The 14744-nt window shown below is 49.7% G+C and overlaps 2 protein-coding genes across 2 annotated transcripts; one reads left to right on the top strand and one right to left on the bottom strand.

Moving 5' to 3' along the window:
- Positions 1 to 3021: 3021 nt before the first annotated feature.
- Positions 3022 to 10178, top strand: RAC3 (Rac family small GTPase 3). The gene is made up of 6 exons (XM_083430237.1): positions 3022 to 3384; positions 6386 to 6457; positions 7991 to 8108; positions 8482 to 8544; positions 8850 to 9009; positions 9245 to 10178. The coding sequence occupies exons 1-6, from the start codon at positions 3350 to 3352 to the stop codon at positions 9373 to 9375; spliced, it is 579 nt and encodes a 192-aa protein (XP_083286363.1). The 5' UTR covers positions 3022 to 3349; the 3' UTR covers positions 9376 to 10178.
- Positions 9751 to 14433, bottom strand: DCXR (dicarbonyl and L-xylulose reductase). The gene is made up of 8 exons (XM_083430222.1): positions 14184 to 14433; positions 13996 to 14093; positions 13039 to 13193; positions 12530 to 12572; positions 12088 to 12187; positions 11823 to 11887; positions 11197 to 11314; positions 9751 to 10571 (listed from the first exon to the last, which is right to left on the bottom strand). The coding sequence occupies exons 1-8, from the start codon at positions 14230 to 14232 to the stop codon at positions 10468 to 10470; spliced, it is 732 nt and encodes a 243-aa protein (XP_083286348.1). The 5' UTR covers positions 14233 to 14433; the 3' UTR covers positions 9751 to 10467.
- Between the last annotated feature and the right edge of the window lie 311 nt (positions 14434 to 14744).

Here is a 14744-nt window from a genome sequence, read left to right as displayed (position 1 = left end):
TTGCATCTCTTAGGTCACAGCTTGGCTGCTATCCAGAGAACTACATTGGTTTCCTGAACTTACTCTTGACTGCTAGACCATGACTTTTGATAGGAAGTTATATAGCAAAGATCAGAAGAAATGTGCCCCCCATGGATGCAGCAAGCAGCAACTATGGTTGGCAAATCTATTTTCAATCCTAAAGACAAACTCAGCTCCCCCACTCCACCCCCTCAGGCCCTGAGAATGCCATAATTTCGTAAGTTCTCTTGGGTGGAGCTTGAGAGAAAACATTATATGTACACACACATACACAGTGCTATTTTTCTAGAAAAAGAGGTGCCGGAACTCACCATGAATGCTTCCCTTGTTCTCTTATAATGGCAGTGGCGCCCACATGAGAGGTGCCGGAACTGAGTTATTATTACATTTCCTCCAAGGAGCTCAAGGTGGTGTACATGGCTCTTCCCCTCTTCATTTTATCATCACAATAACCCTGTTAGGTAGGCTAGACTGAGAGACAGTGGCTGGTCCAAGGTCAAGCAGTGAGTGAGCTTCATGGCCGAGTGGAGATTTGAACCCTGGTCTCCAAGCCCCTAGTCCAACACTATAACCATGGCACCATACTGGGTGTCAATTACCTGTTCTCAGGCACCTGTGTTTCCAGCAGCTTTGTAGAAAGATGGTGATTTGCATAAGTGGTTCCTTGTGTTGAGTTGGGGTGCTTGCCTGAGTTGGCCTCCCTCCAGGGCAAGGAAAGCGGCTGGGTGTTTCCCCACTCATGCCTGGGAAGCTGCCTCCACTAGGCTGTATATTTGCGGGTGGCGCTGTAGGTTAAACCACAGAGCCTAGGACTTGCTGATCAGAAGGTCGGCGGTTCGAATCCCGCGACGGAGTGAGCTCCCGTTGTTCAGTCCCTGCTCCTGCCAACCTAGCAGTTCAAAAGCATGTCAAAGTGCAAGTAGATAAATAGGTATCACTCTGGCGGAAAGGTAAATGGCGTTTCTGTATGCTGCTCTGGTTCACCAGAAGCGGCTTAGTCATGCTGGCCACATGACCCGGAAGCTGTACGCCGGCTCCCTCGGCCAATAAAGCGAGATGAGCGCCGCAACCCAGAGTCGGTCACGTCTGGACCTAATGGTCAGGGGTCCCTTTACCTTTACCTTTAATATAGCTGCCAGATGGAGCACTGAGGCTTCAAATCACAATTCCTCACCAGGTCACAATTTGGGAGGAACCAACAACTGGAAGTTCCAGACTTGCCTCTGCCACTCCAGAGATGCTGGTTGCTGCAGTAATGGGGCATAAGGACTGACCTAGCCTCTTTCATCCCATGTGACAGGATGCCCTCAAAGTAGCTCTGTAAAACAATTTACTGACCATAGCCACAGAGTTACACTTGCAGTGTAGGGCTAGGGCTGCAACTTCCCCTCAAGACAGTAATGGCTACATGATCCAGTGCTATTTTTCTAGAAAAAGAGGTGCCAGAACTCACCATGGATGCCTCCCTCATTCTCTTATACAGTGGTACCTCGGGTTAAGAACTTAATTCGTTCCGGAGGTCTGTTCTTAACCTGAAACTGTTCTTAACCTGAGGTACCACTTTAGCTAATGGGGCCGCCGTGCCACCACCGCACAATTTCTGTTCTCATCCTGAAGCAAAGCTCTTAACCCAAGGTTCTGTTTCTGGGTTAGCGGAGTCTGTAACCTGAAACGTCTGTAACCCGAGGTACCACTGTAATAGCAATGGAGACACAGCCTTGTAGCTCAGTATTGCCAACACTGGCAGGCAAGCAGCTCTCCAGGATTTCAGGCAGAAGACATTCCCAGCCCTACCCTGGGGGTGCCAGCAAGTGAATCTTGGACCTTTTCCACACAAAGCAGATCTGAGCCACAGCCCTTTCTGTTGTAGCGGAATGCCTGCATGCTTATTTATTAAGGAACATCAGCATCACTCTTTATATGCGGCCACAGGGTGGTTCACAATGGAATAACCATACTGTGCGCACATAACAATTACTTCAATCTGACTCAGAAGATAAACAGCAGCATCAGACTGCTGTAGACATTAAAGGCGCAGTGGCCATGCCAGCAGAAAGGTGCCAAGCCCCTACGGTAATGTAGTGGTTGCAGTGTTTGACTCCCCACAGGGATAGGGCACTTCTGGTCCTCCCAGTATTGTTGGGATCCGGCTCCCATCAGCAGGAATCTCGGCTAAAGCATCTATGACAGATGGACATCCCACCTGACATATTTGCCCACCTCTTGGAGTTAGGGCCAGAGAACCCAGGGTTCGAATTTCTATTCAGCCATTAAGTTCTCATAGGGTGACCTTGGGTCAGCCACACTTTCTCAGCCTCACCTACCTCGCATGCTTGTTGTGAGGATAACATGTATTGGAAGTCATGGGAGTAGCCAAAGGGGACAGGGGGGAAATCAAGTAAATTAATACAAAATAGTTAACTAACTGATGTTCTGCTCCCCCCCCCAAAAAAGACCATAATTCCTGGCTACACCTATATTGGAGGTGGTGGTAGTCTGCCACTTGAACATGAGTGGGGCCAATGCTGTTGAGGCCATGCCCTGCTATGGGGCTTCTTATGGGTGCCTAACTGGCCACTGGGAGACCAGAACGAACCTTTGCTGTGACCCAGCTAGGGCTCCACTCCTCTTCTTCCAGGATCTGGAGCACCTTGGCAGAAAAGGCAGGGCATAAATGCAGGCAGCAAATAACTACTAGACTAGAAGGGGCTGCCTCTGCAGGCACCGGGCTCTCCTTCACTGGAAGTTGCTAAACAGAGGTGGGTTGGAGAGGTTCTGTAGCCGTGATTCTTGCATTGCAGGGGGTTGGAATAGACGACCCCCGGGGTACCCCTTCCAACTCCCGGATTCTGTGACTGCAAAGGGCCCGATTCTGACCATCTCTCCCCCCCCCCCCCCCGGTCGCCGACGGTGCTGGCTGCTGTTGTCCCAGGCGCCACCAGGCAGTGCACCAGGCAGTTGCTAGGCTACCGCGGGTTGCTCCCAAGGCGCCTGCTGGGTCCTAAGATCTGGGCATCTCCTGCAAGGTGCCTCTGCTCTGCCCCGCTTCCTTCCACACGGCTCCGCCGACGCGAGTCCAGGGGTGGCAGGGAGGGGCCACAGGACTCCCACGCTGCTGCCTCCTCCTCCCCTGGCCCCGCCCGGGTCTCTCTCTCTCTCTCTCTCTCTCTCTCTCTCTCTCTCTCTGGCTCGCTCCCTCTCCTCCCTCCCTCCCTCCCTCTCTCTCGTTCACTGCGGCTGCGGGCGGCATCCATCGCCAAAGAAGACGAGGCACACGGAGCCCGGCGCCCGCCGCCGCCGCCGCCGCCGCCATCGCAGCCGGGGCTAGATGCAGGCCATCAAGTGTGTGGTCGTGGGAGACGGGTGAGCGCCGCCGGAAGGCATCGCCGTCGGGGGGCGCGGATGGGCGAGGCTGGCGCTCGGCCCAGGCGGCAGGGGACCTCAAGGGTGGGGCTCTGGGCTAGCGGGGAGAGAATGAACGCCTCGCGGAGAGGAAGAGGATGGTGCACTGGGAAAGAGGGGGCGTCTGGGGGAAGAGGGGGGTGGGTTTCCACCAGCCTCGGGGACCTGAGCACACGCCCATCTAGCTGCCTCTTGGGGAGGCGCCTGCTTTCCTATGCCTGCGCGCGCGCCCCCTTACACACGCACCTATTGTTGCCCTACGAACCCCCCCCCCATTGCCTTGCTAGCCTTTGCCTCTCATCATAGCTGCCCGCCCCCCCTCATTCTTCTGTGCTGCCCCCCCCCTTTCTGCTGCAGTCTCCAGCAGGGGTGCCAACTTGAATAAAAATATGGGGGGCAGGTAAGCCCCACCCCACGTATTCAATCACAAGACAAGGCGCACGCATACTATTTGACTGGCAACGCTCGTCAACTTTGGGGGGGGGAGCCCCATCAAATTTGGGGGGGGCGGGGGCGAAGGGACCTCGGCCCCCTAGGAGTTGGCTCCTAGGGTCTCCAGGAAAGGCTTCCACCCACCCCACGCTTCTGATCTGCCCCTCTGTTCGTCGTCCGGGTTTCCGCACTTAGCATCGCCATGTGGTTTGGTGGGAGCCTTTATGAAAGCCCTTCGCCTTCCCTTTGGCACAACGCCTCCCCGCCTCTCCCGCGCACATACACACAGCTGGATCGAGGAGCGGGGCGGCTGCTTTTATTGTGATAGGGATCTGAAACCGAATCAGCTAGGCGGGCTGAGATAAGGTGTGTTTCCTTCTTTGAATCCTAAGATGATGTGACCGCCCTGCAGATTGGCAGAGATGGGCAAATGCCCAGTTTTGATCAGTGCCATTCTCTCTCTCACACGCACAGAGCCATGGCTGTTTCAAATGCTGTGATTCCCCAGCTTGCAGGTTTAAGTGCCACCAGCCAGGAGGATGTGTGAAGATAGCTTGGCAAGCTGACAGCAATAAGCACTGGTGCAGGGTGAATCCCAAGGATGGTTACCAGCCACCTCAAATGTTCAGGCCAGCAAAGGAATACAGTATTGTGCTCGAATAACTATGTTGGTAGATGGATTCAGGGATTTAGGGAACTGTCCTGGGGCCAGGGCGTCAGCATGTGGTGTGCTGTAGAAGGCATGTTGGTCATGGAACACAGAAGCCTGGGTCCAAAACCTCGTTCTGTTGGGGCGTGGGGTTGGGCAAATCACAGTCTCAGCCTATCCTACCCCATAGGGGTAAGAAAGAGGAGGTGATATCAGGTATGCTCCCTTAGCTCCTTAAAATAAGGGTGCAATACAGATGTGATAAATGGCGGTGTGAAGTCGGGAGCCCCTAGTTCAGACTTCACTTTAACGGTGAACTCTGTGGCTGGCCCTTCAGAACAGAGGATCTGGTTCAAACACAGTCAGCTATTTTTGTGGCGGTTCTCTGCTCTCTTCCGACTCTCTTTCTCCCCTCCCCACCTCATTGTTGCCCTAGCAAATCAATCTCCCACCGCCCCAATCTCTCAGCTTCAGGTTCCCTGGCTTCCCCTTCCAATAGCACTGACCTACCTTACAGTAGGTTCTTAGTATTATTTAGGAGATGCACACGAATCACTTTGAATGCTCAAAAAGCATTCTGTAAATGCCACGTGATATTTATCGCAAGGCATTGGGTGGTCCAACTTCCCTGCCACCATTGATGTGGGGTATCCCCATTGCTCCACTGATATGAGAAGACTGTCTTCCTGCATGATTACAAAGATAAATTAAAATGTTACAGTGCATAATTCTAACACGGTCAAACTGCACCTCTCACCCCATCTGTTCAGACCTTTACTCAAATAAAAGTTAAAATAATCTCCCTGTTTGCAGATGTTGGCAATTCCTGCTTTCAGTGCTTTCCCCCACCCCTAGAAAAATAGGTGCTGGTACTCAGCATGAAGTTGTTACAGTAACTGCCACTTGTTTTTACAACAAAAAGGGGGTGCGTACCCTTGAGTATCCCCTTTTTAAAAACCTATAGCACTGCCTGCTTTAAACCATACCCAGTGAGAGGGGGAAATGGCTAAGAATCAGAAGTGCGAGCATGCAAATGAAATTTCCAGCACATGGGAAGGGAATGCTGTGACTGGGTACAAGGTGTGTGACCTCTCCCTATGCAATGGCTTGCCATTAGACAATGCTGGTGCTGATCTTAATAGAATCAGTCCACAGACATATCACAAGCATCTTTTTTTTTAAATGTGTGTTGCACAGAAATAACAGTAGAGAGCAATACATTTGTTTCCTACCAAATGGTTTCCACATGTATTCTCATGTACAGCACCAGCACTGCTGCTGCTGTCTACCCCCAAAGACCATCTTTTTCTGTGATCATATGGGTGAAAATTTGTCCCTTTGGCTTTTGTGCTTGCTGGCTATGCCATTGAGAGATGCTTGGTATGCAAAAAGGAAGCGTAAAGACAGGATCATTGAACACCGTTTTTCCTGTTGGAACTCAAAATCCTTGGCTATTAATTGTGTTTTCACTTTTTAACCAAAGTGCACCCTGTTAGTATCAACAATTAGGGTTGTTGTTTTTTTAAGGTTATTATGAGCCCAGATTAGTAGTGTGTGAAGAATCTCACTATAAGGGAGGGGTAGCTTTCCAGTTGTTGCCAGACTACAACTCCAGTTATCTTGATCATGGCCAAGCTGGCTGGGGCTGACGAATGTAGTACATTGGGTACCCCTGCTGTATAAGGTGTGTTTCCTGCCCCATAGAACAACGTCACTGAAGGAAGAAGTTTGGGTGTGTTAAGGATAGATCACGTATACAAAAATCTAGATCTGATCCAGTGGCTGAGAATTGGGGAAATGCACCCCATTTCCCCCCTCTCAGCCCCACTGCGTGCCATCCTGTTGTGTCTATGCTGTACGGCTGTGTTTTCATTTCTTCAGGGCTGTGGGGAAGACCTGTCTGTTGATCAGCTACACGACAAATGCCTTCCCCGGAGAATACATCCCCACTGTGTGAGTATAGAAGTTCTACTACATAGTTGTGGGATAACATGCATGCGTAGATAATATGGCGGTTTGTAGAAGTCCCACAATGGGATGCTGATACTCTGGGTATTGAAAGAACTGGGACTCCTAGGGGCACTTGAAGTGGGACAAACTGAGCAATAGTCCACTAAACTGGAGAAAGTTAAGCACAAATGACTTTAAAAATAAGTATTTTGCCGTAGGCACATCTGCAGGGAAGCTGTAATTAGCCATTTTCCAGTGTGTGTCCACACATAGCAAAAAAATCACAGATGATCTATATGCCTGCTTTTCTTATGTGGAATTTTGTTGGGTAAAATAGCCCTGGTTGTGATGGCTATAGTATCCCTCAAGGATTGTGCTTAAGAATAATAGCACTATGGGAAATGTTCTCTAGAGTCATATCATTTACATGCTTCTACCATTTTTTCGCTTGGAAAGTAACAGAGAAAGGGTTGGCGTTAAACTTATTCTCCACCTCTGTACAGGTTGCCTGTTGAGTAACTTACTGAAATGTAATATACAGATTAACTCAGGTTACTTCTGCTCTAGCACACTTTAACAATCCTGAGGCATTGCTTTTCTGCTCTCAACTAGAAGCAGAATTAAAAGGGAAGTTCAACAGATCACTTAATATATTATCCTGCAGTGCCCACCACTATGGCGGTGATCTTTTCTTATTTCCTCAGAAGTAAGTCCCATTCAGCAAATGGCCCTTCTGACATCATTGAAAAGTGTCCTGCTTGCAGGTTGTCCTAAGATAGCTTCCACAGGGGGGCTGCTGATCGCCCCTCTTAAATGCCTCTCATTATCGTGCCTGTTTCTCCTGAGGGCTTTTTAAATTAATGGGGTTTAACATTACAAAACAGAGGTATTTCACTATATAAAAACAAAAAGAGCAAACGTTATGGGAGGAAAATAATATTTTTAATAAAGACAGCCAGGGGCAGGGAGGTAGAAGAAGAGACTGTGGTACTACTTTTCAGTCACCATTAGGTTAGACAACAGATGTGATTTAAGTGTGGTGGAGGAAGAAATAAAGCTATGTGATTGAGGCGATGCTCTAAAACGTGTAGTGAATAGTTACTGCTTTAGAAGAGAGAAGCAGTTAGTGGGAAGTATTCCAGCATAATTAATCTAGCATGGAATTAAGGTTGCAATCTGAAACCCACCTACTTGGGAGTAATCCAAATTGCTAAGTGGGAGTAGGTATGTATAGGATAGCACTGTGATATGGAGGGTGTGACCTGTGATGATGGAGTAGAGCATGGGTAGGCAAACTAAGGCCCAGGGGCCGGATCCGGCCCAATTGCCTTCGAAATCCGGCCTGCGCACAGTGTGTTTTTACATTAGTAGAAAGTGTGTTTTTATTTAAAATGCATCTCTGGGTTATTTGTGGGGCATAGGAATTTTTTCATTCCGCCCCCCCAAAAAAATAGTCTGGCCCCCTGCTGAAAAAGTTTGCTGACCCTTGGAGTAGGGAGTGATTCTCTGTTGCTGATGGACCATTTCCCCCTCCAGGTTTGATAATTATTCTGCCAACGTCATGGTAGATGGGAAGCCAGTAAACCTGGGACTGTGGGATACAGCGGGACAAGAAGACTATGACAGGCTAAGGCCTCTTTCCTACCCACAGACGGTAAGTGATGAGGCTGCTCCTCCACAAGTAGAGTCGGATTATATCTCCTGTTAGAGAAAGGCCCCTCTACCTCTACCAAACTAGGCAGTACTCTTGTAGACTATGCACAAATGCATTCCATGTTATTTCTGCAACAAACAAGTTTGAATTACGTGACCATGAGGGAAATCTTCAGCCAGTTCAATAAAAAATTAAGCCAATATTACACATCCCTTTTTGTGAAATCTGCTATTTTGGGGCGGGGACTAAATTGAGAGGGGACAGTATTGGGACACAAATAGCTTGACAATGCACGAGATGCATTTGCTACTCCTGTTGCTTCATCAGAAGTTACATCCCACCCTTGTCATCTATCCTGCTTGTATCCTTGCAGGATGTTTTCCTGATCTGCTTCTCACTGGTGAGCCCAGCTTCCTTTGAAAACGTCCGAGCCAAGGTAAGAGGCTTTCTCTTAAGAATGTGGAAGTGACTACCAAGAGGTAGGCCTGTTCGGAGCAGCCTAGCCACAGATTGGCAGAGGGTGCCTTTCATCTTGCTGCCCAAAGCACATGAGTGATGCCTCAAGGACAGGATTAAAAGTCAGTGAAGTAGAATCAGGATATTTTCCTAAAGGCCTCTCCCAGCCATCTTTGGCAAAGCAAAGAGCCAGGAAGGGCCACCTATCCTTGGGTACCATTTTGCTTCTAGCGCACTGTAACTTCTGCCGTCAAGGAGATTCACTCCCTTGTGTCTCATTTTCAGTGGTACCCAGAAGTTCGACATCACTGCCCCAACACACCAATCATTTTGGTGGGCACCAAGCTGGATCTGAGGGATGACAAGGACACCATTGAGAGGCTGCGTGACAAGAAGCTGGCTCCCATTACCTACCCTCAAGGTCTAGCTATGGCCAGGGAAATTGGTGAGTCTTGGAAGCGGGGGCTACAGGAAGCAATGGTGAACTGAGGGGGACACAGCATTCTCCCAACAATTAGAAGTGTTAGCTTCTGTGGTTTTCCATCTTTTTGTCTATCATGTGCACTAGAACCTTGCTTCCCCCCAAAAAAAGAATTTTATAATCAAGGTTTAAGGATCTGAGTGGGGAGCAGAGAAATCACAACTCTCCCTAAGTCATGTTGTCTCCTGAATTCCTCCAGGTTCAGTCAAGTACCTAGAGTGTTCTGCCCTTACACAGCGAGGCCTCAAGACTGTCTTTGATGAAGCCATCCGTGCTGTGCTCTGTCCTCCCCCCGTGAAGAAGCCTGGCAAGAAGTGCACCGTGTTCTAAGGGCGTCTGAGTTCAGCATGTTATGGGTGTCTCCTCCTTGTATGTGCCAGGAGGAAGCGTTCGCTGGGTGTTCCCGCAATGGGAGAGGCGGGGCCCTTCATCATGTACGAAGTCAGTGTTTTTTAAATGTCTCTTTGATTTAACGTCTGTGTCGATGTAAAAGGGCCGCATGGGAGGAGGAGGAGCTCAATGCTGTCCCACCCCCAGGGCGGAGCGGTGGGAGGTGCATGCTCCCCGTGTCTCCATGCCAGGGGGGGGGTAATGCGTGAATGGAAAGACCAGCCCTTTATTACTACTTCTATTGGTGCTAGAGCATTGTGGCAGGAGCAGGTAACAAACCCCAGCTGGGGCAGGGAAAGACAAACGGGACACAGGTTGAAGAAGCAGCCTTTATAGTGCTTTATTTGCACGAGACACTAGCAAAGCTTAAATGATCAGTGCAGCTCTGTGCCATCCCAAGCTGCCTTTGCCTTTCAGGATATCAGCCTGTGTGCTGCTCCTCAGCTGGTTTTATGGACCATCAGCTCTCCCAAAGATGGAGAGTTGGAGGAAGGCCTCTTAACCTTGTCCAGCCTGAGCAGGACAGGGCCAGATGGCAGGAACCTTTCTGTAAGATTAAAGATGATGCAGGTGGAAAGGGTTATGGCCAACCCCTTCCTTTTACCAGGTGGGATGGACTGGGGGATGGAGCAGGGAGAGCTTTGGAGGGGTTGGGATGGAGACGGGTCCAGTTTTTAATCATCGTGTAGAGTGATGAGCTGAACACCTCTTATTTTATACAATAAACATTTCTCCATAAGTAAGGAAGTGTGATTTCTTCAGGGTCAGCGGCAGAAGCAAGCATCCTACAGCCCTCACTTTCCGCATGCATCCACTAATGGGACTTCCCACTTGGTCTCTCTCTCGGTGGCCACAACTTCCAACATCCCTGGTTATTGGCCGGGCTGATGGGAGCTGGGGCCCATGAAGATCTGGAGTTGCGGCAAGTTCCCCATCCATGTTCCACAGAATTTCCTTCCACGTCTCAGTCTGTTCCGGATAACTCAGTAGGGGGAAAAATCACACAGGGAAGATGGAAGCAAACGCTGGATTTTAGCAGGCAAGGAATCCCCCATCAACTGGCAGCATGGCACCTGTCGTCATGTTGCTTTGGTTGCTCAGCAGGAAGAGGATGCTGTTCACCACATCGTCCACCTCTGTAATGATAGATAGACCAGAGGCAGCAGTAGGCAATCAAGTCCACGGAATCCCCTTGGGCTTTCAGAGGTGGATGAAATGCCCCACACTCCAAACAAGATCTTCCCCGTCCTTGCACTTCCACATGTGCTGTAGCCCCGTCCCAAGATTGTTCTCTCTGGCAGATACTAGCTGGAGTCTGTCAACCAGTTATACATGTGATAGGACTCCTGCATGTGATATCTCCCAAGGCAGTTTTCAACAGTTGGTGTGCTTTTCAAGCAAATCCATACAGGACAGGGGTAGTATAGCCCCTGTGTGAGAACTGCACTCTCCTGACTACTGACTACTGCATGTACTGACTAGTTACATGTCTAGCAGGAAAAGGGGAAATAGCAGTTTTGCCTGTCCCTGGAGGGATGCCCATTTGCCATGATCTTAAATGATAAGCAATCCTTCTTCTTAAATGGTAAGCAATCCCTTTAGCCCAGTGGAAGCAGAGTATTTTTGGGGAAGTCAGAGGCAACCTCAACTGTTCCATGTTACTCAGAGGAGGCTGCCATGCTCTTCTCTTTTCTACTAGGTTTCCAAAGCTACAGAGGCCCCCACTTGCGCTCCTCGTGGGAAACTGATGCTTCAAGTTACCTGCAAATTTCCCCAATGGGATGCGGCTAATCATAGGTCCAGCTTTCAGGGGATCAGTCCAGTTGAGGCGGCCCATGTCTGTCATGACAACGGTGGGGTTCACACTGTTCACCCGAATCTTGAAAAGCAAGGACAGGAAAGTAGATAATGAATGCAGGCTTAGCCCATTCATGCCAGCAGGACACCTGCTGGGGCTTTCAGATCTTCCCCCTCTTTTATAACCATTCTTGTCCATAAACAGGATCCAGAGACAGAGATTTTCTGTCCCAACTGGCATGTAGGAATATATGTGACTCTGACTTATTCAACCTGATTACCTCCAGGGCAGGATCCAGCTGAGTTTTCCTCTTTGGCCTACATCAGGGATGGTGAACCAAGTGGCCTTCCCAGATGTTCTTGGACTACAATTCCCATCATCCCTGACCATGTGGCCATGTTGACTGAGACTGATGGAAATTATAGTCTGACAACATGGGGGGGGCACAGGTTTCTCAACACTGCCACAGGCATATATCCTGATTCAACCATTATTAGTCTCTGTTTACTCTGCTCTGATTGAGAAAGGTTTCACATGGCCCTTTCCACATTCACATTCTTATAATAATTCATCAAGGTTCAGTTCTTACCTTGTGGGGACCCAGCTCCAGAGCCATTGTCTTTGTCAGCATATCCAAGGCACTCTTGGTGGAACCTTCAACACAACAAGAGAATGTAGTGTCCTGGGTTGCTGCCTACTCCTCCCCACACCCCAATCCTGCCCCTCATGCTCTCATCCATGGCCAGCTTGAACACGCATGGCTTGAGGCAACGTTGTCACTGCAAACACTGTTTGCAGATTCCACCTGTGTTTAGCAGGAAGGACAGCAGCAAAAACCTTGTAGTTTTACTCACAGTAAACCGTGTGATCGGTCAGAGCCCGATGGGATGCCTGGCTCGAGACATTCACAATGGCACCTGGCACTCCCCTGGCAATCAGTTTCCGAGCAACAATCTGAAACGCATGGCACCCGATAAAGGGGTGAGGACATTGTAGCTTGGGGTTTAATGTGCAAGCCTCGAGCACAGAGGAGCAGTTACATGGAGAAGTTCTAATGTACCTCAGCCCTGAAGGAGCATGCGACAGCATGGTCAAAGCTCTACATGTTTACCACCTTAAGGCACTATGCACTTACTTGGGGAGCAAATCCCATTGTTTATTTGTGAGTGTTTACTTCAGAGTAAACATGCATAGGATTGAGCTGGAATTCCTACGGGAACTAGCCCAGCCTCTGAGCCTTTTGCCTGGCTGCTCAGAAGTGAGCATTGCCCTCCCAAAACCGCGCAGACTTCTCACCTGGGAGACATGCAGTGCGGCCCGAAGGTTGACATTGAAAGACCTACATAAAAGCAAAGTCAGATTAAATATGCAAAGCAAAGCAGACAGCAATGCCTTGAGGTTACTGCTAGGGACCAAAATATGCAGGGACAACATTTGTAACCTGCAAACAGAGCACCGCCACCCTATTTTAGCAACGGATCTGCCTTGACAATAACCAAGCAGATAAAATAAAACTAGCCTCTCCGCCCCTCTCTCCAGCGGCAGGAAGAGTTGTGGTTGGCGCCTCAGTGAGCCAGCTCTTTTATTTGGCAAACTGGGACAGATTAAAATGAAAACATCAATCTAGGATAAAGGTTTTATTACACATCTTTCAGGATTGGATGCAGAAAGCCTCAAGGGCTCAGAGTGAGAATCTGGAAGGCACATAATTGTATGACAGCTTGCAATGTGAAATTAGGCATCTCTTCCCCTAACCACCAGATACCAACAAGGGAACCTGCCTGTAGCCCCGGGTCTGGGATTACCTGTCAAAGGCCTCCTTGGTCACCTGTAGGAATGGTTGCAGCAGTGCTACAGCAGCATTATTCACCAACAGGTCAATATCCCCCACTGTGCTCAGTGCTGCCTCTGTGGCCTCCCAGTCTCCTAAGTCTATGCATAGCGTCTGGATGTCAGGGCACTAAGAACAGAGAAAACAGATAGAGATCAGGGTTAAACTAGTGGAGCAGAAGAGAATCTGGGTCTGCTGGTGCCCTAGTTCCTGTTTTTGCAACAAACATACAGACGCACAGAATAGGCTGAAGACGTATGTGGTTGATGGTTCAAGACTAGGGTTGTCAGATCCTATCTTCACCCTGAAATTAATTCTGTATCATTAGGGGCACTTTTACACAAGTGTGTGTGACATTGTCTGCATCTCATATGAGAATGTAACATCTTAGATGAGGGATAGCTCAGTTGGTAGAAAGCACGAGACTCTTAATCTCAGCGTCGTGGGTTTGAGACCCAGGTTGGGTGAAAGATTCATGCATTACCGGGGTTGGCTTAGAATTATGATCTTTGTGCTCCTTTCCAACTCGTAAGATTCTATGGAAGATCTACACAAGCTGGAATGTGCATTTCACATTTTGTACCCTACATTAATAATAATCACACAAATGGTGCCACAGGTGAAAATATCACAAGGATTGCATGGAAGACAAAGCTGTGCAGGCAGATAATCACTGCCCCCGCCCCCCAGCTATCACATTGTTTCTCAGTAATGCTCCTACACCCTGAATAGTGTAGGTAGTGTAGGTAGTGAAGCAAGTGAAGTTTTTCTCAGCACCGGGTCTCCATGAAGATCAGCTAACTATATAGGATCAGGGATCAGCTGGTCGGTAGGTGGAGCATGTGTGGGCAACCCCAGCCAGTAAGAGCCCTCTCAGAAGCTTGACGACCCTACACGAGCTTTTCTGAAAGAGGCATTGAAGAAGGACTACCTCCTTTTGCAGGTGGTCGAGATCCGCCTGGGTCCGGCTCAGCGCGACCACCTGGGCCCCGGAACGGCTCAGCGCTACCGCCACAGCCCGGCCGATCCCTGCAAAAAGGAGTAAGGAAATGCCTCTTAAATGGCCGGAGAGGGTGCGCGGGGGCCGCTGCTTTCAGGCCGGATACCCCTGGCCGGTACCTTTGCCCGCCCCCGTCACCAGAGCCCGGCGTCCCGAGAAGCCCTCCATCTCCTGCCGTGGCGCAGAAAGTCTGGAGTCCGGAGTCCCCGCCTCGGGGCGAAGATCAGAGCGCGGGGCGTGCAAAGAGGGAGGCGGGGCAAGACCGGGACCGCCCCTCTCGGACCCTGCCAATCACACCTCGCCCCGGAACCGCGCCTTCCCTCCCGCTTGAAAACGGGGCTCCTTTTTCTCCAGTCTCAGGTTTACTCCGCCCACACAGAGGTAAACAGTAGCAGACTAGCCTTTCCTTTGTCTAAAATTGGGTCTGCTCCGTTACTTCTGACGCCATGTTTCCCCTCTGAATTTTGTAGCTGCTGTTCCCTAAGAGGCAATGGCGAATGCGAAGACTTCCCTCTCCCCTAGGGATGGGGACCTTCTCCCCAGTCCCGGTCATTCTTTTTCTTTCAATTTGCAACGTTTTCTGGCAACATCTTAAAAATTGCCCTGCACAGATATTGTCCACGGTGTTTTGTTTTCATTTTTACCCCATTTTGCAGGCGGGGTGAGGCGGGACCGGAGAG

Source organism: Podarcis tiliguerta (assembly GCF_965153285.1).
Source record: "Podarcis tiliguerta genome assembly, chromosome: 2".
Taxonomy (NCBI): Eukaryota; Metazoa; Chordata; class Lepidosauria; order Squamata; family Lacertidae; genus Podarcis; species Podarcis tiliguerta.
Note: the sequence above shows the minus strand (reverse complement) of the source record. Positions and strands in the feature narration are given on the sequence as shown.

Coding starts and splice junctions, on each gene's coding strand:
- DCXR (XM_083430222.1), bottom strand. CDS start 14,232: ATGGAGGGCTTCTCGGGACGCCGGGCTCTGGTGACGGGGGCGGGCAAA. Junction 13,194..13,995: donor TCGACCACCTGCAAAAGGAG/GTAGTCCTTCTT, acceptor CTCTGTTCTTAG/TGCCCTGACATCCAGACGCT. Junction 11,888..12,087: donor GACCGATCACACGGTTTACT/GTGAGTAAAACT, acceptor GTTGTGTTGAAG/GTTCCACCAAGAGTGCCTTG.
- RAC3 (XM_083430237.1), top strand. CDS start 3,350: ATGCAGGCCATCAAGTGTGTGGTCGTGGGAGACGG. Junction 3,385..6,385: donor TGTGTGGTCGTGGGAGACGG/GTGAGCGCCGCC, acceptor TCATTTCTTCAG/GGCTGTGGGGAAGACCTGTC. Junction 8,109..8,481: donor CTCTTTCCTACCCACAGACG/GTAAGTGATGAG, acceptor GTATCCTTGCAG/GATGTTTTCCTGATCTGCTT.